Below are 24014 nucleotides of genomic sequence, written 5' to 3' on the forward strand. Positions count from 1 at the left end.
AAAAAAAACAAAGCTGGAGTAGGAATAACTAGGGAGCACGCTTCCATTACATCGCAACATTCTGCCAAAAAGCTTGCAGCAAGATCGTGTTTCTTTGCCGCCGGAATTCAGCCTTTACTTCACTTGCGAGAGCAACTGACTTGTAATCGGAAACTATACTTTTTCCCCTAAACAACTTTTCTTACACATTCAGCTGAAAAGCTCAATTCTGCTGACATACTCAGTTTCATGAACATTATAAAGAACAAATTTTGACACCAAATTTTGCGCCGCAAGTAATTTTTGAAAACACAGGTCAAGACTACAGTTTTTGGGTACTTTTTGGAAAAATTTCACCAAAAATTGCGTTTTTTCGGCGCGCGCTCCCCTTTAAACTTAGCATATATTGACACCAAATCCGCCCTTATAAAAATAATTTTGGCCTGAGAAAATACCTAAATTTAGACATTTTGACCGTTTTATGGAACCTTTTTCCTTTTCTCGAACACTACCTGCCAAATTTGAGTTTAATCGACAGAACAGAGTTTGAACCTTCCTTTGCTACATAACCGGTGTCGTCCTAACTTGTTTGATGAAACTTTTAGCAATGTTTGTATCGCAAGTGATGAAAAGCTCCGCTTCTACTCGGTGTGCATGTAGATTTTGAAGCGTGAATGATTGCTGAGGCGTCCGAGATTAAATATGCGCTATGCTAATTTGGTGGTTGGGAATCCGACAACGGTCAGAAAACGGGGAACAATTAGGTGTTTTCCTGGTTATCCAGTCGCAAATTTACATTGTTTCCTCAATTCCCCGAAACTGTCCCGGATTCCTCAAAATGTCAAGCCCCGGATTCCCAAAAGAAAAAGCATGGCAAACTACTAGCCCACAGAAATTGGAACGGAAGCCGCTATAAAATTTTCCAAGTCAATTTTTTGAATGTTTACCTCGATTTATCTTGAAAAAGTTGATGAAAAATGATAAAAACTAGATATTAATTAGCATCAGAAAAACGTATGAAGCGTTTAAAAAATTGACATTACTTAAGCAGAAACCCGATGGGCCGTTTTTTACTCATCAAACGACGCGCAATCATATTATGTAATCCAAAACATTTTGAGCAAAACACATCAAAGAGAAAAAACGAAATAAAAAAATTGTACCAAATCTGATTTCGTAAACCGACAACCAAAATATTTTAAAAATTCAGAACAACAGGTATTTTAAAAATCAGACAAACTCAAAAATTGTTTTTTGGTTGATCAAGAAACAAATTTGAAATTAGATTCAGCGATGTTGAGAAGTTGTTTACGGTAATGTAGGGAAGTTGATCTTAAAATTTGATCAAACGTTTCTTCGATTTTGTGAAATTGGCTTAAATTATAAAAAAAAAACATTAAATGAAAACAATTGGGCGTTACAAGCCATTGCATTGACTCACAAAACTCGTCATTTTGATAAGAATTACACATATCGTAAAATCATATTCATGATCATACCATACGATTGCCATCAAAAACGAAAAACAGCATCATCAGCGCGCCTAAGTTTTGTCTATTCCCCAACTTCAATGAAGTTGGGAGAGGCACAGAGCGAACACCTCTAATGCATTCTGACATTTTAATGAGAAATCACCAGCTTACTATTTTCATATCCGCCGTGTAGCATGCAACACCAGGCTCAAAAATTTACTCCATTTCAATTAATTTCCCCTTGCTTGTAATATATCACTGCCTGGGTGAAGACAAAAATAAAACATATCAGCTCTTTAAAGAAAAACCAGGAAATTTGTTTATCTTCTTTGCAAACGATCTAAAGATAAGAAAATCAACAATTACAACAAAGCACATTTGCACCAAAAAATAGACCTCGAAATCTCAATCCTAATTGCTTCCGGGATTTAAAAAATTAGAATTCTTTTTTGAACTTAATCCATTTGCAAAATATCATTTTAATTATGCATTTTGATGTCTTCACTTAAAAAAGTTGGCATCACTAGTAAATATAAATTTCAAAACTCAAGCTGCAATTCATGAAACATATAACCATTTGAGCTAAGTTTCTGTTGCTTACCGGAAATCAGACGAGGATTAGCATTAGGAAATAACGATTATGGTGTTGTACAATACAGACGATTGGGTCACTTTTGAAGTTAGATCAATTGATGAAATAAATTGTTTTGATTTCTCTACGCTTGAACGAAGGTAAAAAAAATGATGACGGGTTTCAATTTTTAAGGTCAAAAGATCTTAACCTTTTGAATCAGCTATGTCTCTATTTTCCTCCTCAGTCTCTGCGTTCAAATAGTCAGCTGCCAAAATTGTACTCTTCGCATCTCCTTCGCTTTTCTCGTCGCGTGTTGGAGCCTCGTCATAGATTTCCGAATCTAAGGCAGACAAGATAATTGTGGTTAGCACAGAAACCAAACATCTGATCTCTACGAAGTTGCAAGAAACTTTAAACTCGTATTTTTCTAAATGAGCTATATTGACTACTTCCAAAAATCTAAAGCACTTCACATGCAAAAAAAAGTTTACTCAAAGACTCAGTAAGCAATCTACATATCGGCATATAATCTACATATTAAACCAAGTAGAAAAATAAGTTTGCTCATTTCAACATTCAGCGTCTAAGTTATAGAAAAAAAATAAAATCAAGCCTTAATTTTCTAACTCGTGTTAGAATTAAAACATGAGAAGGTGCATTCGATACAAACATTCTATTATATATCTAAGTACCTAAAATTCATACAGCCGCTGCAAAAAGTGCCACTAACGCTCTTTTGAACAAAGTACAAAAATTTTGAATGGTAGCTACCTAAAATCACGTACAACAGAACATCGTCTCTAGATTGTACTTTTTTGTATAAAACATAAATCAACATTAAGGATAATTTGGAAACAAAAATTGACAAGTTGATTCATTTGGGGGTAAAAAATGTCATGCTTCATTACGTGCCATCTATGCATCACTTGCATGCCATTTAAGGGACATTTTCACCATTTACGTTATGCTGTACCTCTCAAATACGCTCCTTCGGGATAATCAGAAATAATTTGTTGCAGCTTGAAAGGAAACAATCATGTGAACACCATCGTCAACAACATTATGAACTATTTAAAGTAAAACACACCACCCATAACATAACCTAGACTTTCTAGACGTAATTTTGGGGAGTGACGGCTAGTTCTGAGGTATGCTATCGGAATGTTCCGCAGTTCGATCCTGAAGAGGCAAAAATTTTCAGTCCAGAAACCAGCCAAAAAACCATCAAGTCTATCAAGTCTCTGAACAAGGGTAGAACGGCGATTATCCGCTAAGAGACAAACATAGCCAATAACATAGTTGGAAACGAGTCAATGAACGCGATTAAACAGTAAAAAAAAATTTCTGAAAAAATTTCGAACTTCAAAGAAAAAATAGATGCCCTTAAAGCCCTTTGAATTTGTTGTTTATGATTACCATTTGTTCGATTAAATTGGCCCAATTTCGAAAAAAATGGATCGATAGGTATTTCGCTGGGAAATCTGAAAATTCAATTCGACTTTTGAAACTATAAGTCAATCACGTTTTTCATGACCTTTACACTTTTGCTGCTCGATTGAGTTTGCCTTCCTTTCAACAAGGAAATGAACTGAACTTAAAAAAAAATCAAAAGTCAAGCCGCGAAAGGGAATTTGAGCCTGGATAAATTTCAAGACTTTTCCTGATAAAAAACGAAAAAAAAAATGAATAAATAAAAAAATAAATCATCGCGGCCTATATAAGAACTATTTTCATTACTCTTAGACAGTTCGTCTGCTGGTCCTTATCCTTATCGAAAATTGGCTTTAATTTACAAACACCGATAATCAATTGATCGTTAAGTGCAATGATAATTACAATTTATTTAGCTTATCATGACTTGAAATTTTGATTTGATATCTCTTCAGCAGTTTCGTTGTTCGAAAATTATTTGATATCTTTTAACCCTCCAATTTCGCTAAATTGAACAAAAAAACACTTTCATAGCCTCATGATAATTTTGTGGAAAAAATTTATGTTGGTTAGTTTGACAGTTTGACGTTTTTTCATTTTATACACCAAAACTTGGTAGCGTCAGCATAACTCGATCAAATATTAAATATAAATTCACGCAATTCGTTTACGCGCATGGAAGCGAGGACTTATTAAACATCTTAAGCAACTTTCAACACATATTTTGACGTATTCACGTCTTCCTACACGCTTAATATTTTTCCTTATACTGCTTTGAAAGCTGAGGTAGAAAGTCAACACATTCAAACGCAACCACTGAAGGTGCGTGTACAATAAAAAAGGAAATCACGTACACGTAACGCCTGGTTTAAAACGATTGAAAGGCAGCAAAATTGCGTAAGCCTCAAAAACTTCCATTTATAGCAAGTTGTAATGAGGGCATCAGGTAAAAATTAGTATAAAAGAGGAAGAAAATACTGATTGAGTACAAACAAATCGTGCCGTCTTTGGAACTTCTAAACTGAAGGGCTTATGGTAGAGGGGCTTTATGAAACATCATACTGATAAAAACGACACACAGATAAAAACGACACACAGATAAAAACGACGCCAGCCTAAAAAATTGAACAGAGTGGTTGCAGTTCACCATATCAAATCGAGTCTCACGCCCGCAAAGGCACGACTTTTTAGTCCACAAGCTCTTTAAAGCTCATTGAACCACAGGCTCGTCGATTTTAAAGAATCTTTTGTTATTGCAATTTCTTTCTTAAATAAGGACTTGAATGGAAAATCTAAAATGTAGTATACATTTTGGTTCAATGAACCCTAATAAACCTTATTGTTCCGACCATTTGAAAAATGGGGAGTAACTTTGTATTCGGGTGTGCTTTAGAGTTTTTGTTTTCCACGCAAAATCAGCTACCACGAATAGTTATCGGAGAGAGTTGAGTGATATATCAAACTAAACCCCTTTTAGTCGTGATTCGAATGACATTAAAAAAATTTCAAAAAGTTTTTTCGATATTGAGAAAAACTGGTTTAAAGTTTTTGATTTTTGCTTCAAATTTTATCGAATAAAGCGAGCGAGCAGGCCTACAACAGCTTAATTATACCAAATTTAAGCCCTGAAAATTTAGTTTTAAGCAAATTAAATTAGTTTTTGATTTTTTAAGCTCCATTTTGGGAGCAAAAAATTGGAAAAAAAAATGATTTTTTTTTTCGTTTCTGTGGTAACTGGTATTTTCTACATAAATTGATTTTCAATTTGCTTCTTTTACTGAATATGCCTTATCTCTGGCTTCTCGTTCAGCGTCTTTTAACACAACATGCCGGGCAAAAAATGACACTGATTTGAAAAAACTTTTTTGTATTTTTTAAGACTATGGTCGTAACATTCTGTGCTACTTCCACAATAACCGGCTATCCTTGTTTCTTGATTGCTTCTGTTGGATAATAATCCCGCAAACATGAAACAAATACTGAAGTTTGAAGTCTGTTTAAATGCAACTCAAATCTCAAATATTTCGGCAGATTTTTCTTCTATATGCCGTTATTAACCTTTAGTAACCAGGAATGGGGTAAAACATTTTGTTCCCAAAAAAATTGTTTTCAACGGAAAATATTTGCCTTTTCTTTGTCCAATTCTTGTCATGTCTTACTGAAAACAATTGAGATGCAAACTGAAAGATATCTTCAAATTATTTTCAACTGCCGCTATAGAAACGCAGGTTTTTAAGCATTTCTATAGCCAAATTGCCTCGGAGCTTTCCATAGCGCTTCTTACTTGTTGAAATGTCTCTTAAGGCTAGTGGAAGATGCAATAGCCGTAAAACACCCCCAATAAAACCAACTGTCTTCGATCTATCAAAATAATGCCAGAAGCAGTATACGGTATAAAAATTCAAGTATACGGAAGACTACAATAAATACGAAAGCTAACCAATTTTTAAAAAATTTTCAAAGAGTATTGAAAAAAAACATAACCGACGGATAGTTGGAAAAACGTCAATAACCTTAAGGACACTGAAAAACAAAACCGAAACAAAACCATTTAAAATTGAAACAAGACTGCTTGTATAAAATTTATTCGCGCCCTTTGCATTTTTGCACTCGGAGAGTTCAAATTTCCTTCGTTCTTTCTGGGCTAACGAATTTGAAATGAACTTGAAAAATGAATCAATACGAATCAATAAAAATCAGATTTGAGCGTGAAAAAAAGACTTCTAAAGAAACATCAAACAAAACCATGAGTGTCGTTATTTGCTGCGATTGTAGCCTCGAAAACTCTTTGCGACAAATGATTTGTTCATTTCGCTGATTTTATAGTTATGTTTCGTTTGTAGTCCAGTGTTGCTGGCCCCCGAAGGGACAGTAGGGCATGTCTCCGTAAAATTAATTTATTTCGAAGAGAGCTTAGCTCTCCTGCTCCTGCGACCTATGTGAGCTTCAGGTATTCAGCTACGCGAGAGGAGTTTAGCCATCGACGGAGGATATTCAGAGCTGTTTAGCTGCCAGGACAGACAAAAATGGCACAAATCCAAATCTCTTGTCGAAAACTATCGGCCAATCTGTACAACATCCATCCCTTCAATGATCTTTGAAAAATGTGTTTTGCTAACTCTCTACGGCCATTAAAATGACTATGTTCATCCAACTCAATCCGTCTTTCGACACGGGCGCTTCAGCTAATCAAATATCTTGACAACATCTACATGGCTCTAGAGTCACTGACAATATACACGTGATATACACCGACGACTTTGAAAAGCCTTCTACCGCGTCGACCATGGAATTTCGGTCCAAATTACTCCAGTTTATTTATTCAGAGCTACCTCACAGGTCAAGCTCAACAAGTTTAAGTCGAAGATTGTCTATCTTAACGCATTGAAGTGAAGTACCACAAGATGGCATCCTTGCAGTCTTTTTTTGTGGTTTTCATCAGCGACATGCTAGCACAATCGACAAAGCATCGCCTATCCTATTCGCAGATGACGCTAAATTAATCAAACTCGAAACAAAAATGCCCAGAACTTCCAGCAATACCAAACAACTATACAAATAGACAACAACTGACGAAATGCTATTCAGTGTTAAGAAATGCAGCCACTTAACGATAATGAGTTCTGCTAAGAATTGATTCCTTTTTAATGACAAACGAATTTGTATTGTTGACGAGCAACCAAAAATCAGCGTTCTTATCAACAGTGAGCTAAATTGGGAATCCCACGTAAAAATGTCACTCAATTTCCAAAGCCAACTCCACATTCTGTTCGAATAAAAGAAACTCCTAATTTATCGAGTGCTATCAAACTCAACCTGTACAAAAGCATGGTTTAACCAGAATTAGTCTATTCAACGCCATTCATCGCCTCAAACATCCAGACAATGTGACGTCTCGAATCTTTTCAAAAAACAATCTGCGAATGGATTATAAACACCAACGGTTACAAAGACGCGCTAAAAACATCCTGCCTATTCCATACTTTCTACGAATAGTCTACATTTTGCTTCAATCAAAACTAATAAGCAACTACTACAACTGCCTTTTTCAGTAACATCACCCAAACTTGTTTCAGCGTTAGAAGACCCACGAAGACATGTGCTGAACGAAACTACTGGAATCGTACACTACGACTCGCAAACCTATCAAGAGACATCGCAATGTCAAACACTGCTGGACTCAAGAACAGACTACTCAAAATCTTCTGCGCTCACTTCAAGTCGAACAACTGGAAATCCACCTCAATTTAAATAATAAAAGCCTCTAACTGACCCCACTGCGGCTGAGACCAGAGGTGGATTTAGGGGGGGGGGGGGGCGGACGTTCCCTTTTCCTTCAGGGATTCGACCTCCTGCCGACCCAAAGGGTCCCCCTTTGGTACTTTTTAAGAAATTCATTTTTGGCCGACCGACCCTAAAATTTTTCTAAGGGTACCATTGGCGCCAATATATACTAACTTAAAGGGGGAGCGCGCGCCAAAAAAACGCGATTTTTTTTGTCAAAATTTTCCAAAAAGTGCCCAAAAATTTGGTCGACCTAAAAAAGTCGTCAAAATTTTCGAAAATTTTTTGAAATCCGCCCCCCCCCCCCCCACACTCGAGAAAATCCTAGATCCACCCCTGGCTGAGACAATCAAAACCTTGCAAGCCAAACAACAAAAAAGATGCAAACTTCGCGAATACTTATTGTGCCGCACACAGCCAGCTCGAAAAATAACAATTAAATACTTGAAATAAATTCTCAAGCAGGATTCTTTCACAAGTTTTCATGATCCGTATATTCAGATTTGTATTGAATAGAATTCATTTAAAAAAAAACCTAACCTGAGACAATTGAATATGAAATTAGCATCGGAATAAAACTCACCAAGCAGTCAAAAAGACGACAATAATCGATTAGGCATCTTTAAGGCGCGTTAAAACTTTCATTGGCCTTACTCAAAAGATAGCCAAAAGATAGTTGAAAACGATTTCACGGAAACTAAAAAATAATAATTGAAAAACTCCGATTTCAAAGGAAAACTATATCAAGCTTAACTTTCAAGTGAAGTTATGCGTGGCATTTTTTTCTCAAAAGTATCTCATTTAGAGAAGCAAAATTAAGTGTTTTCACAACTAGAAAACCAAAATTAAGTGTTTTCAAAACCCCTCATCAAAACACACGCGCATAAAAAACCATCCACGCTCATCGAACGACATAAATTAGGAGCCCAATACGATATAATATGGACCAAAATACTATAAGCCGAAACCTTCAGAACCGATTAAACACAAACTTAAAACAAAAACATAACTTACAGATAATTGAAAAATTTGGAATGAACTCACTTTTTAGCTCGTTTAATTTCACGAAACAGTTATATCTGACTTTTTCCTATATATCTAATCACATGTGCAGTTTTCTTATTCACAATTGCAGTCCGAGAAAGAAGAAATCAGAAATTCTTATTCTTTGATAAATCTTAGTAAAAACAAACTAAATAAGAAAATTAAAGATATACGGAATAAACGCTCTATGAATTTCAAGAACAATTTTTTTAAATTAACTCAAATTTTAGAAAACTGTACCAATAGGTTGAATTTGTAGTCCGCTGGGAAATTTGAAAACTAAAAACCACTTTCGAAACTAAAGGCGATCAGGTTTTTTGTGATCTTTCTACTTTTGTTGTTTGATAGGAGTTTGTCTTCCTTTGAACAAAGGAAATGAATTGAACTTATCAAACGCCAAACCGCGAAAAATCACTTTCTTAAAAATCATCAAGATCATGCACGACTCTTTACTGGGTTCATTGATTCTTAAAAACATAGCCAACAAGCAGTTGGAAAAGAGTCAATGAACGCAAGTAAACTGAAAAAGAGCACTGACTTTTTTTTTCAAAAAATCTCCACTTTCGAACCTCAAATAACAAAATAGATCGCCCTAAAGCTCTTTAAATTTCTAAAACAATATATAATTGACTTTCTTGATAAATTTAACACAATTTAAGAAAGTTGGATCGATAGGTATTTTTTTATTTCGCTGAGAAATCTGATAATTAAATACCATTTAAAAAAATAAGAAGTCGATCTTGTTTTTCTTGACCTTCATACTTTTGTTTTTCGATCGTGGAGATTACATTCTTTTTAACAAAGGAAATGAACTGAAACTAAAAAGAAAAGAAAAGTTAAACCTGAAAAAAAAACGAAAAAAAGCATCATGACCTTTACAAGCGTCTGAACTACGTTTATCGACTCTTAGGAAGACTGGTGTTACAACAATTCGGATGTGGTTAATTTGAGTTGGTACCAGCAACAACAGCAATTTTCGCACAGAGGGGTAGCTGCGCTTCGCAAACACTTGCGAGAGCCCGACCAAAAAGCAGCTCTATCAAATTAAATAAGAAGTATAAATAAGCCTCGAATTAGCTAAAACTCGGCTACGTTTAGGATTCAAATCTGCGATCTACTGCAATCAAGAGATTTTGAGCCCCACGCACTATCCAATCAGCCACGCGACAAACACTAGTCACCAATAAAGCAGCTACATATGCTAATAACTTGCCAATGCGATTCAGCAAAAATGGCGCAAAATACAAATAGACTCAATTTTGCATGTAATAATTTGGAATATAACAAACTGGAAGCATCCACAGTAACTTTGCATGTAACAAATTGCAAAGCATAAAGCCACATTATGCATTTCAAAAAATTTCTGAGATAAATTCAGTTACAAAATTTCTGAAATTGTGTTTTCATTATTTTTATGTTGTTCGAAACAAATCACTTCTTTCGGTTCATTTGATGAATTGAAAATGCACCAACTGTGTTAACTTAATCCTATTCGAATGTCAAAGCACATGCTATCAGTAAGCTGTAAAAGTTCCCCACCATTATTGGGGTGCCGCACCAATATTTGCGACTTAGGTTGGAAAAAAGAAGGCTCGTAGTAATACACTCGCTTCGAAAGTGTAAATAACTACCAGTTACTTCATATGTATTTGTCGTACATTATTTTGCAGCGAAATGTTAAAAATCAACGGCACATTCAAAATTCCTTGCCTCTTCATGAACAAGAATAACCAGTTGATGTGCAAGTGACACCGACATATCGACCAGACTTCGACGCAATTAAAGCGACAAAAAATTGTGGGTAAAATTGTCACGCCATTTATGGGGAGGTTTGTACTGGCTCAAGCGTTCAATTCAACGTCTTAAATTTCGAGAAAATGCATCGCTATGAAGCTGAAAAAAAATCATTCCACTGACAAGTAAAATCTAATAAGGATGGAATTCAACTTAACCTCAAAATAGTTAGGCTAGAAAAATTACTGATTGAAAACATAGTCGTTTATCGGCAAACATTCAGTCACCACTTAATTAAATTCAACAACTTAATTTTCATGCTCTGCAAATGTTGAAAACGAGATAAATATACTTATAATATTCCGTATCTGGCGGATGGATAATACGGGTATACTGTCGTCTACTGTTATGCGAGCTGTTCAATTGGTAATGTTATTTAGCACTACTGGCTATCAATTGTATTTAGATTGGATTCATTATTTAGATATGTCTCGAGCGGTAAAGACCTATCTTGCTTTAAAGGATGCTGGTTCCGATTCCTAGCTTCTGATATTTCGCAAGTCGATCGGCGCAAGTAAGAGCATGATTGGTATAGTTTATTAAGTTGATCTCTATTCAATTGATTCGTAGCTCGGTTTAAATCTCCAATGATTGGTATTAATTACCATCAATGTTTACATAGTTAAATAAATATATGATGCAGCTCTATTTTAACATCAAGGTGAATTATGTAATCTATTCGGTTCAGATGGTTAATTAGAATGAATGACATCATGAAGGGATGATGTCACACAACCTCACAAGAAGAAGTCTTCCCGGGTGGTTGAAGTGTTTCATCAGATACATTTACAATAATTCACATAATAATTTAAGACTGCTTTGATTAAGAATATGTACAAGTATCAATATGGTATGGGTCTATCAAAAGTTATATCGCAATAATTTAATAAACTCATAATATTAGAAGCACAGTTTATTAATTCAATTTATAAAACGAGAGAAGATAAATTATTTTAAACTTAAATGGGAGATAATTTTTAAGCAAGCCACCTTGAGTCGGGGTATGGGAGTTAAAGTGATAGATGATAAGGATAAATTAATGATATCATGATGTATTCAGTTGTCAACTGTAACTAAATTTCCACGGCAAGAACTGTCGTGTGGAGTAGCTGAATAGTTTTGGTCGTCGTTTCGTTTTAATTTTTGATATCGCTGTCTTCGTTCGTTGTTGCCTTTCATTCTTTTTGTGCTCGTTTGATGCTGAAGTCTTTTTGATATGAGGCGGTGTGGTTCCAATCGTTGCCTCATAGATTGTGAATTGCTTATCAACAACTTAACAGTGATATGTTTTGTTGATTTCTTCACGATTTCTTTTGAAAATTTTCAACTAGCTTAGCAATTAGTACTTTATATTACTTGCTAAAGGTTGATATTTCATTTACTGTTCGTTGTCTATTTTTCAGAAGTCTTCTGGTCTTCATCGTATGGGCGTTTTGTGCCTTTATTGGCCTTACTCCCTGAATGAAGGTGATCGACTTTTTTCTTTGAAAAAGTCAAAATTACACATTTCTACGATGTTTTTGCATTGATCGCGATCATCGTATTGTGTGTAGTGTCTGGCTTTTTTTTTTTTCAGTTCTTTTCTTCTACTGTAGCTGCACTTCACTCCTATAGGCTATTCAGACAATTTGCTGGTTCGCCTGAGCAAAATTTGGCGTCAGTTAGAGTAGTTGATAAATTACTTTTTTTTTTTTTTTCCATTAATTTCGTTTATCTTTTTTTGATATCTTCTTGGCATTCAAGATTCGTGTGTTGTTCTTCAGTATCACTGACAACCTTTTAGGGTTGCCTAACAAGCACATTGGATGTTTGTTGGCTCATTTGAACGCTTTCTTTCTGAATTTCTACGAAGATATCCCTCGAATTTTATATTTTTTCTTGTTTTGCCTATCATAATACATGGGAATAGTGTAAATTGATGTATTTCTCCAAATTTTGATCTGCTAGTGGATCGACTTCCTGCCTGTTCCTTATTGGTGGTCTAATGATTACTGAGCCCAAAAAATTTCTTTCTTCTCTAGCTAATATTTTTGGGGGGAGCAGAATCTTTTTATTCGTAATGTTTAAACGTTGGCAACAGGTGGATTTTTCGAGATCTCGCGAAGTTGACTTCTCCTAGTGAGCCGACTTCCTGCCTGTTCCTCATTGGTCGTCTAATGATCACTGAGCCCAAAAAAATTGGTTCTTCGTTAGCTAAAATTTTTGGGGGGAGCAGAAACTTTTTATTCGTAATGCTTAAACATGGGCAACAGGTGGATTTTTCGAGATCTCGCGAAGTTGACTTCTCCTAGTGAGCCGACTTCCTGCCTGTTCCTCATTGGTCGTCTAATGATCACTGAGCCCAAAAAAATTGGTTCTTCGTTAGCTAAAATTTTTGGGGGGAGCAGAAATTTTTTATTCGTAATGCTTAAACATGGGCAACAGGTGGATTTTTCGAGATCTCGCGAAGTTGACTTCTCCTAGTGAGCCGACTTCCTGCCTGAGTCCTAGTTGGGCCTTGAAGGTATTCCACGGGTTCAAAGCGGTTGTATTACGTATATTTCGACTTGGGTGTCAGTTTTTCAGAAAAGCTCAACTTGAGGAAATGAGTTTTCTCGAAATTTTATACTTTTTCTGTTTTATTTTGGTTTTTTCGTGACTTCAATTGTATCGATTGGGTGATTTTGGAGCTTACATTGTTAAGAATGCATGCATGAACGTTACTAGCTGATATCGTGATTTTTCGTCACACATAAATAAAGATTTTGATGTTCGTTGTTTCGAAAATGTCGCAAATTAGGCTGAAAACTCTGCTTTCTTTCAATTTGTCGAGTCCACATCCGATTTTCGGCATGGCTATAGCGTTTATTCCCTTCTGCAGTAGCTGCTGCTTCATGCAGTTGAGGCTTCTTGACAAATCGTAGTATGTTGGCTTGTCAAAAAATTGTGGTTTTGTGACTAAATTGAAAATTGACTTGTTTTCCCAAGGCAAAGAAACTGAAACTGATGATCCAACTATCGGTGTTTCAATGCTTTTTAGGGTTGGTTTGATGCATGGGTAGGCGCTGCTGATCTGCTGTGCTACTCCTTTTGCCATTTGAAAGTCACTTGAGACGCAGTGAGCTATAGAGCCAGGGAACTGTAGGACATCACCTGATCCCACAAAGATATTTGGTTCATATATTGCATTTACCGAGTCTTTGCTGCTTCCAGGTCCATCTTTTTGTTTAGTGAATTGTTTCGCTCGTTTAACGCTGTCCATAATAATGTTCCTTTTCGAATCCCGTGAAGGAAAGTCTTCATTCGCCGCCTCCGCTTTCTTTCGTATGTTTGCTTTATTGTCCTTTTGCGTTGATCGTGGAATGAATGTAACTGGGGCCACTTCGTGTCCGTCAACGGTTCGGAGTCCATACTTTCGCGGTTGTTTTGGGCGGCTGGGTATTGGGTGATATCGAACATCATTACTAAACCGAATTTGGGCGTGAATTCGGTCTCTAGCTTCAGCTGCTGCTTTTCGTCTGACAACTGGCTGTGGTTCGCGAAACAATTCGTCGAGGTTGTATCCCTCAGGATCAGAGTTGTTGCTGGTTAATCTGTCAGTGACCTGTTCATCAATGATATCCATTGGTGGCGCTGCTGGTAGTTCAGCGAGTGGTAATTCATGCACATGTACTGCTCCTGGGATTGGGGGTGGATCCGGCGGTGGTGGTATTACTGGTACTGGGACCGGTAATGGTACCACTATTGGTGCTGCTGGAATTGGCATCGGTGCAGGTGCTGCTGCAACTGCTGGCGCTCCAAAGGGCACTGATAGTCTGATTCTAGCTGGTGCGGCTGGTTGATCGGTTTCGTCAGGATTATCAGGTTGGATCTCATCTAAGAGTTTCGGCAAGTTTTCGTCGAAAAGTCCTGGTTCGCTTCGGTATTTTCCGAGTGAAGGATCCGTTTGAAACTTCGTTGGATCTATTGGATTGAGATCTTCTGGTTGATGCTGTGGATCAACTGGTCTGAGACGAATTCGGTGCACACATTGGGTGTAGTTAGTTCCAACTTTCCGAATTATATAGTTCGAATTTGTTAACACTTTCTCAACTCTGTACAGGGGTATCCAGACTTGCATTGATTTGCTTCCAAAGTCTGACTGTGTAGTCAGCAGAGGATTTAGTAGTAAACAAAATGATTCGACTGTGAGAGGCTGCGCAAGTGCCTTTTGATCGTAATATCCTCGATACTTGTGGTACGAAGAAATCAAGTTCTTTTTTGTTTCTTTGAACTTTTCTAGCATCGCGTCTTGCATTGCCGTAACGAAGTCTGATTCTGCTGTTACTGATTCCATTGCTTTCGTCGAAAAGCGAAGATCAAGTGGTTTTGTTGGTTCTCTTCCATGAAAAATGGAGCTAGGGCAGCATCCAATTGATGAAGAGTACGACGTATTGTGAATGAATGTTGCCAATGGGACATATTTGTGCCAGTCTGACCATTGTTCATTAGTATTCAGCTTCAAGATCCTTTTTAGAGGTCCATGAGATCGCTCGACAAGACCAATTGATTGTGGATGTTTCAGCGTTGCGTGGTTGATTTGAACTTCTAATAGAGTTGTCAATTCATGCATTAGTTCTGACGTGAATGTCGTTCCGAGATCTGCTATGATCTTTTTCGGTATGTAGCTGTGCATGAAAAATATTTTCGTGAGTTCCCTTGCTACTGTATCAGCGCTAGCGTTTGTCAATGGTGCTGCAAACAAGTATTTCGAGAAGACATCGATTCCAGTTAATACAAATTTGTACACTGGTGACTTCAGTGGTCCAACGATATCGATTTGCATCATGTCTCCAGGAAAACATTGCAATGACGAGATTGGTTGCAATGGCGGAATTTGATATTTTGCAGATGCTCTTTTGAGTTGCAAGCATGTTAAGCAATTTTTGATTGTGTTAGTTAAAAATTCAGTGAATCCTGGAAGGTAGAATCGTTTTCTGAACTCTTCTGTGGTCCTTGTCATTCCCAGATGTCCACCGGTTCGCGAGTTGTGTAGTCGGTACACGACCTCGTTCCAAAGATGTTTTGGTAGGCAGTATTGCTTATGTTTTACGTGTCCCGTGTCATCGTAGAAGTTTCGATACAGTACTTCGTCGTCGATTATCAGTCTATTGAATTGTTTAGCATATTTTTTCTTGCGGCTATTTTCGTATGTCAGATTGGGAACTTGTTCGTTTCGTTTCCAATCCTTAACTTCTACTATATCATTATCTTTGTCTTGTTCATTTTTCAAGTCGAGTACTTCGTGACTCATATTCAGGTCACTGAAAACATCAGCAGGATCAGGGTGTTGTACTGCTGCGATGATTGGTCTCGTTATTCGGACAAAGTTTTGTGGTTGAATGGTTGCACTAGCTTCCTGTGAGCTTAGCTCTCTCATGACGTTTTCATACAGTCCGAGTTCAAGCAGTAGTGCTCTGAGGTTGTCGTCGATCTTCTTCTTTTCAGGAAATGCATCATCCATTGAGTGGATCAGGTTGAGAGATGCATCCGGTAGTTTCGCTGTCGTGTCGATTTGTATCTCACGCACTGGTATTTTGTCCGTCAATTTCAGTGACAATGAAGCTGATGGGTCAGTTTGCATTCGTGACAAAAAATCTGCTGCATAGTTTGCTTTTCCAGGTATATGAGCGATAATGATGTTGAATGACATGACGCGGTCCAAGAAATTCCAAACCGAGGGTGGAATAGTCTTCGCTTGGAAAAATTGTGTTAAGCTTCGATTGTCAGTCAGTATTATCACTGGTTTTGATGATCCCCAGATGAAATGAGAAAAATGATCGAGGGCAAAATATAGTGCTAAGAACTCTTTATAGTAGATGGAGAACTTCAGTTGTGCTGTGTTGAAGAGTCTTGAACCAAATGACACTGGTGCATACGTTTTCATTTCACCTTTGTTGTCAGTTTTCACATAGTCTTCAACCATTAGCACGAAACCTGTTCCATGATAGCTTGCATCACATAGTATTACATATTGTAATCCTGGTTTTGGTAAGCGGAGCGTTATGTCCGTTGCCTGAATTAGATCATGTTTTAGCACTTCGAGACTTTTCTGATGCTCTTCATTTGTTTGAAATGCTATATCTTTTCTGAGTAGGCGATAGAAAGGTATCAGTTTTTCACCTAAGCTTGGCATATAATTCCGGAAGAATTGAACAAATCCGATTAGTCTTTTAACTTGTTTTACAGTTTGCGGCATTTTAATTTTCTTAAGGAACGTCGAAATTTTCTCTTGTTCAGGTGATATTCCTGCTGGTGTAATTATATTACCAAGGAATTTCATTCGTTGTGTTCCTATTTCACATTTGTTCGGTGATAATTTTAATCCCGATTTCCTTACACATTCGAAAATTTTTGAGAGGGTCGGTATTAGTTCATCAAAATTATTCACTGCACTTCCTATGTCATCCATGAACTGTGTACATAAGTCGGCTGCTAAGCATGGGTCAAGATAGTGCCGTATGAATGAACTAAAGCCCGTGACTGATTTGCTTAGACCTTGAGCTAGGCATTTGTATGCATAAGTTCGTGAACCGAAATTAAATGCCAAAAGTTGAACTGAAAGGTCATCTGCCATTTGCACACAGTGGTATGCTTGCGAACAATCAAGTTTGGTAAACAAGCTCTTTCCTGCGAAGTGGTTTGATGCATCTGTCATGTTTGAGATCGGAAAGTTGCTGTTGATATAGTCATTCTTCAGTGAATGATTTATTCTTCTGAGGTCAATCAACATCCGTAATTTACCAGATGGTTTTCGATGTGCAAACAATGGACTGCTATATTTTGAATGTGACAATGTTGTTATAAGTCCATAATAGTGCATTAGGGCAAGTTCCACTGTCAATTCTTGTCGCAAATGTATCGGCGTAGGTGGGCCTTGTGTGTACAAAGGTCGTGTGTGTTCCGGTTTCAGTTTGATTTTGAGGTCGGAATTGTAACCAACATCAAATCTATGTTTGGCGAAGATGTCCGAAAATTCAACAAGCAAATCTTCTACTTTTGACCTTTGGTCATGTGTCAATACCGAGTTCTCCCACTTAAAATTCTTGATAAATGTCAATCGATCTTGAAAGTTCATTTTTGGTTCAATTTTTTCAAGACCTTGAAAATGAAGAATTTGGTCGTAAATGTCACGTTGAATTTGTGGAAGTAATACAGGGTTTTGACATGTTTCAGGAGTAGGAAACCAAAATTTTTCATACTCAGGTTGACGTTGCTGTTGAGACTGCTGATTATCACAATGTTGCTGAATTAGCTCGTTAATGCCCATTTCAATATCGTCTGGATTATTCATTTTTGCAAAAGCAAGCATTTCTGCATCAATTGGTATTAGATTTTCTGCTTCAGTTAGAGTCAGAATTGAAAATTTTCCAATTTCGGTTTTGAAAGGCAATGTAACATGATGATCAGTGATGTTAAAGGCTGTGATGTATAGCAGGTTATTTGTCAGAACTTCACTAATTGAGGAAGTGAATGCAATTTCGCAATTTTCTTCAAATTCTTTCGATGGCATTACGATTCCGGTTGTTTTTGCCATGTCCCGGCATGCGTCCTTTAAATGACATTCCACCAGAATGGTTTGATGCGGAGCTATTGTTTGACGTTTTGTTAGAATTAACGGGAATTTTTTCACTCGATTAATTCTTCTAGGCTCGTTTGGAGGTTTTATTTCGTTGATTTGCAGAGTCAAATCTGGGAAATGAAGTAAATTATACTTGGCACAGATATGAATGTGGTGTTTTTTGTAGAAAGGGTTTCCTAGAATTATTGAGTTGGCTGCATGTAGAACGAGAAAAGATTCTACAAATGTCATGTCTGCCAATTTAAATTCCAGTGTTACTTCTGTTTCAATTGGCACGAGTTGTCCTCCTGCCATTCTTACTCTCTTAAGTTTTGATTCACTTATTTTAAGAGGGCGGTATAAAGATTTTTCATCTTTTAAGTCGTCAAATGTCTGTTTTGAGATGACATTTGCGCAGGCTCCTGTATCAACCAGGGCTCTTCTTTGTAATCCCGATGAGAATCGTAATTTTGTGTACGTCAAAACTGTTCCTTCCGCAGGAATTACTGCGTAAAGGTTGATTATCTCATCAGGTGGAATTGACGGTTTTGATGATTTAGATGATTGAAATGATTTGGGGGACTGACTCGGTGGCTTGATTAGTTTTTTGGCTGATTCTGAAACGGAAATGATTGACCGTGTCCTTGTGGTTTTTGTCTCCACCAGCATTGGCTTGCCGTATGGTTGAATTTACCACAAATGTCACAGAATTTGGCTGATGCTCGAACCATTGGTTCGAAAGATCCAGATGGAAGTTGAATGTCAGCTTGCGCTGTCTGAGTTCCATTGAATTGATGTTGTTGTGGTTGCAGGTAGTTCGCGTTTTGCTGTACCTGTGCTGGTTGAATCTGCACCATCGACTGATTTTGCTGCATATTTGGGTACTGTTGGTATTGATACCATGGTGGATATTGCTGAGGTGCAATTGGTCCCATATTTTGGAAATTAGTCTGATTATTGTTAAATCCAAAATGATTTTGCCAGTTAGATCTGTTTTTTCCTTTCCTGCCACTTTGCTGCTGTCCAGGCCAATTATTTTGGTTTTGGTTACCACTGTACTGACTGTTTTGGTTTGTTCTTGTTTTGATGAGAAGGCGGATTCAATTGTTTCTTTGACTGCTCAGTTATTTGTGATCTCATTTCGTTGATCTGCTTCTCAATTTGTTCCTGATTTGTGGACAATTTTGTGAGAGCACTGATCAAATTTTCTGAGACTCTGTCGTTTACTTCATTAAATCCGTCTTCTGGGTAGTCTTCGTTTCGGCAAACTTCTCGGATCATGATCTGCTTCTTCGTCAAATTACACAATTCTTGGACAGTAGTTGCTTGTGGTTGCTCCATCAATTTTGATCGCAGCCAGTTTGGCATTCCTTTTATGAACAATCGTTTAATTTGTTCATTGCGATTGTCATTTACTGCATCTATTCTTTCTTGTCGTTGTGCAGTTTCTCGGTGAAATCGCGCTGTGTCTGCTACTAATGGTGCTCCGTTTAATGCAACATCAATTGGGTCGACAGCTGGCAAATCTGGGGTTGGGTACGCTCGTTGCGCTTTATTTGTCAAGTTCACCAAGAAGTTCTCGGGTGAATCGATTTTAGGATCGTAACGTAGCTGTTCTAATTTCAGTACATGGATTTCTTGAAGCTGGGGATTGCAGAAATGATCCCTTAGGGCGCCAAGACTATTCTCTACGTTCGCTCGAATTGCTGCTGGCAGCGTTTGGTAGAATCGTAGTGCCGCTTCTCGTAGGTGTAGTTGCAAGAAGTTCGCTTGCTGACCAGGAGCGATTCCCGCAACTCCGATGTATCCTCGGAACAATTGCTCGAATTGCTGGAAGTCTTCTTTGTCCGTTCCACCGTATGGTGCGACCGAAATTTGCGCGTGTGCCATCTTATTACAGTTGAATGATTATCAGATTTGTGATACAGTTAATGATTGAGCACAGCACTTAGTCGATTTAAGGGGGGCACAAGAAAATTTTGCTAGACTTTCCTTATTTTGGATTATTGAACCTTTATGCATCTATTGCTATTCTGATTTTGGTTATTCTTTCCATCAGGGTTTGCTAATATTTCCGTTACTTCGCTTTTTTTGGTTGGGGAACTTATTAGTTACAATATCAATTTACTGCAAGTGAGTTTTGAGTTTGTTTTTAACTAACTGTTTTGACGTTGGAAACCTTTCATCTACTTCCTTTTCTGCCTCTTCAGTAGCTCACTTGACATACCATCTGACAGAAGTAGAGAAGCTGTAGGTCACAATCCACATGTCTGCTTGTAGATTGGAAAAAGTTGTCAGCTCAGGAGATGTTGAAAAGTTGTGGTTGTCTTCTTTTTTCTCCCTGTCTGTCAGTTGTTCACTGAGTTTTGCTCTGCTGCCAACATCTGAGCATTGCTGTGCTGATCAAGATGTTTTTTTTTTTTTTTTTGTTCTGCTTCAGCAAAGTAGTGTTGTCACTTTCTGCTCAAATTATGATGTTTGGAATCGCCGATGACTGTTTTGAATCCAGAAGTTGAAATTCCCGCGAAAGTCACCATATAATATTCCGTATCTGGCGGATGGATAATACGGGTATACTGTCGTCTACTGTTATGCGAGCTGTTCAATTGGTAATGTTATTTAGCACTACTGGCTATCAATTGTATTTAGATTGGATTCATTATTTAGATATGTCTCGAGCGGTAAAGACCTATCTTGCTTTAAAGGATGCTGGTTCCGATTCCTAGCTTCTGATATTTCGCAAGTCGATCGGCGCAAGTAAGAGCATGATTGGTATAGTTTATTAAGTTGATCTCTATTCAATTGATTCGTAGCTCGGTTTAAATCTCCAATGATTGGTATTAATTACCATCAATGTTTACATAGTTAAATAAATATATGATGCAGCTCTATTTTAACATCAAGGTGAATTATGTAATCTATTCGGTTCAGATGGTTAATTAGAATGAATGACATCATGAAGGGATGATGTCACAATACTTGATTTTTTTTCAGCTTGAATTCAGTTGAAAAAACTTGCGACTCGAATTATAAATTCTTCACTGCTACTTTGTGGTCAATCTTCGAGACAATTTTGGGAGCTCGCAAGTCATCCAACGAAGTCATTGCCGGGTAAAAAGCACAGTACCGCAAGGTAACCAACCTTTTAAATGTTTAGGGCGAAAACACGTTCATCGTTGAAAACATGAGTCTGCTCTCCATTATACGTGACTCTGCAGAGCAAAAAAATCATCGACCTTGAACTTTTACAAATATATTTCAGAAACCGAATCACGACTAAAACGGCTTTCAAAAGATTCCACACTTAATCCTTTAAAATTTTTCTCTGTCGTATCTAAAACTGAGCGCAAAAATGTACCCTACACTAATTCCATTCCTCTCTTTCGAGAGTGGAAAGAACAGCAACATTTTTTTATCCGCTGTCATATTTTTTTTTAGATTCACAGCTTGATATTTTCATTCCTTAATCACTTTGTCTAGATAACAACATTGACAAAAATAACGATTTCATTGAGCCAATTAAAACTAATGGGAAACCAACAAAAATAACATCAACCCATAAAAATAACGCTGGACAAAAATTGGCCTTGTCCCAAGAAATGAGATAAAACTAAACGTTGAGAGCGTTTCGACATTTCGGGGATAAATTAATTTAGAAAAAACAGATCAATGACTTTTTAAATGTCATTACATTGACCTCTACCTCAAGGACGGACTTTTCCAGCAGGGGAGAGCAATGTAAAAAAAAAATTGATAGTGCAAACGCCGAAAAAAATGTGGGACGTATATGCTTTCCTTTTGCATGGACACACTTAAATGAGCTTCTAAAAGACGTCTTTGGGAGTGAAAACTTGGACTGAAAACTTACATAGTCATCTTCACTGGATCCAAGATCTGAAACGAAAAAATATCAAGTTATGACTCTTTAATCTTTTTTTCGATTCAAAATTTCAAATGCTGTACCTTTGCTGCTCTCTTTAATTTCTTCGTCAGTTTCGAAGTATCTGAAATCATCAATCACTTCGATAGTAAATTGTATTATCAACCCGTTTAGTATCCAAGAAACTTATAGCCGAGGTTATGATGGGAAAAGACCAAAAAAAGCATAAAAATCAGTTTGAAACTATGTAATCTCGAAAAAAAATTTCTGTGCAAGGACTTATTTTTTCGGCTCTTTCCAGTTTCCCACTCCCCTTGTAAAAATTCAAAATAAAGTTGTTCGAAAATTGTTCACACGGCTTTTTTCATGTTAGAAATGTTGTGAAAATTTGTTCACCTGTTCACGCTGACACGTTGTAATGCAGTTTATAACATGAAAAGTCATTTTAAATAAGTTTTTATATACTAAGTTTCCGAAAAAATCAGGAAGGCGGGGGGCGGGGAACTGGAAGAGCCATTTTTTCTTCTTTGCCGTTATTTCTTTGCTACCAAAAAATTTCACCTTTCACTTTCTTAAGGTTTAGAGCGAGCATTTTCGAACCTCAATCTTTTGAGAAAATCATTCACGACTAATTGCGTGCTCAAGTCCGTCCACTTCTGTCCTAGTTTTCTCAACTCGGCCAATATCAGCAGGAGCTCTTCGCCTTCTTGATAATTGAGATCGAAGTAAAATAGGAATCTGGGTTCTTCAATAAACCCGCAATGCCCGAATAAAAGATCTAAAATAGCCAAATGATATTATGAACCCCAAAGTTTTCTAATAAAATTCACTAATGAATTACCGTTTACGCATATTGATGGCTCCGGGCAAATTGAACGATATCGGCATCCTAAAACATTACATTATAGAACTTATACTCTTGTAACAAAAAACAATGTTATACTTCAATAAAAACTTCCCGGAACAATAAATGCATGAGTAGTTTCACGATACGTAGAGCAATGTATATGACAGTCAAGGAAAACGAATATTACACGACAGGCTAATAAATAGCTGCTTTGAAAAATTATTCATAGCAATTAAGCAGGATCCCAAATAAACTTCTGCCATAGCATTTAGTTTAATCTTCAGCAATTTAAAACAAAAAAAAACTATTTTTACAAAAAAAAAACGAAGTTCTCAAAAAAAAGTGTCATAGAGTAGCTTAAATATAGCTAATAGAAATTATTTAGACCACTTAAGATTTCCGACCTTATTGAACAAAATTTAAACAACATAAATCCATAACATAGTATGTACACTGAAGAAGTGCATTAATGATTAAAGTATTTCAAGATTACTTCATGTGCAATAGGCTGGAAACTCACCATAAATGTCAACTATTGAAGATGTTGATGTGCCAACTACCACTTGCTGTGCCGAAAGAGCAAAGAAGACGACTTTCCAGTATGACCAAATCATAGCCTCATTATTACTTGATGAGGCTTTCTAAACTGAAGACCACATTGCGTAATAAAATCTATTTTAGCGAAAATACAGTAGAGCATGAATGAACTATTTTTGTTTGAAAATTTCAAATGAATCGAATATTTGTTTTTCAGTTTTAAAGGAGAGAAAACTGCGAAAGAAAAATCGATAAAAAAAGAGGAAAAAAAAGATAGTTGATGTTTTTGCCTTCTGATTTCTACATTTTGAAAGAGAAAAATCTATTTTTTTTTTCAAGAATATCTGCGAGTGAAGGCTTTTTTGCCCCCCCCCCCCCGCGAAAAAACCAAGTCACGAGTCAACAACAACTGACGGAATCTCAGCTACCAATTACTCATGAAGTGCTGATTGAAACGGAGACAAAGTTCAGAAATGCGCTAACAGCAAACATATCGATGGAAGAAACAAAACAAATCCACATAATCAATATTATTTCCCCATTCTCGAGAGAAATTGTAAAGTCAGCTGAAAATCTTACACAGGCATATCGAA

At 36.9% G+C, this 24014-nt stretch overlaps 1 protein-coding gene across 1 annotated transcript in view; it reads right to left on the reverse strand.

Moving 5' to 3' along the window:
• Positions 1-23575, reverse strand: part of LOC134842190 (receptor-type tyrosine-protein phosphatase N2-like) — a gene marked incomplete in the record, with an annotated part of 64463 nt that extends 40888 nt beyond the window's left edge. Inside the window, 7 exon segments of the mRNA XM_063858411.1 lie at positions 2234-2365; positions 2999-3044; positions 22026-22051; positions 22121-22161; positions 22638-22815; positions 22879-22926; positions 23405-23575. Of these exon segments, the coding sequence (XP_063714481.1) occupies positions 2234-2365; positions 2999-3044; positions 22026-22051; positions 22121-22161; positions 22638-22815; positions 22879-22926; positions 23405-23498 (565 nt within the window).
• Between the last annotated feature and the right edge of the window lie 439 nt (positions 23576-24014).

Source organism: Symsagittifera roscoffensis, chromosome 3, assembly GCF_963678635.1.
Source record: "Symsagittifera roscoffensis chromosome 3, txSymRosc1.1, whole genome shotgun sequence".
NCBI lineage: Eukaryota > Metazoa > Xenacoelomorpha > Acoela > Convolutidae > Symsagittifera > Symsagittifera roscoffensis.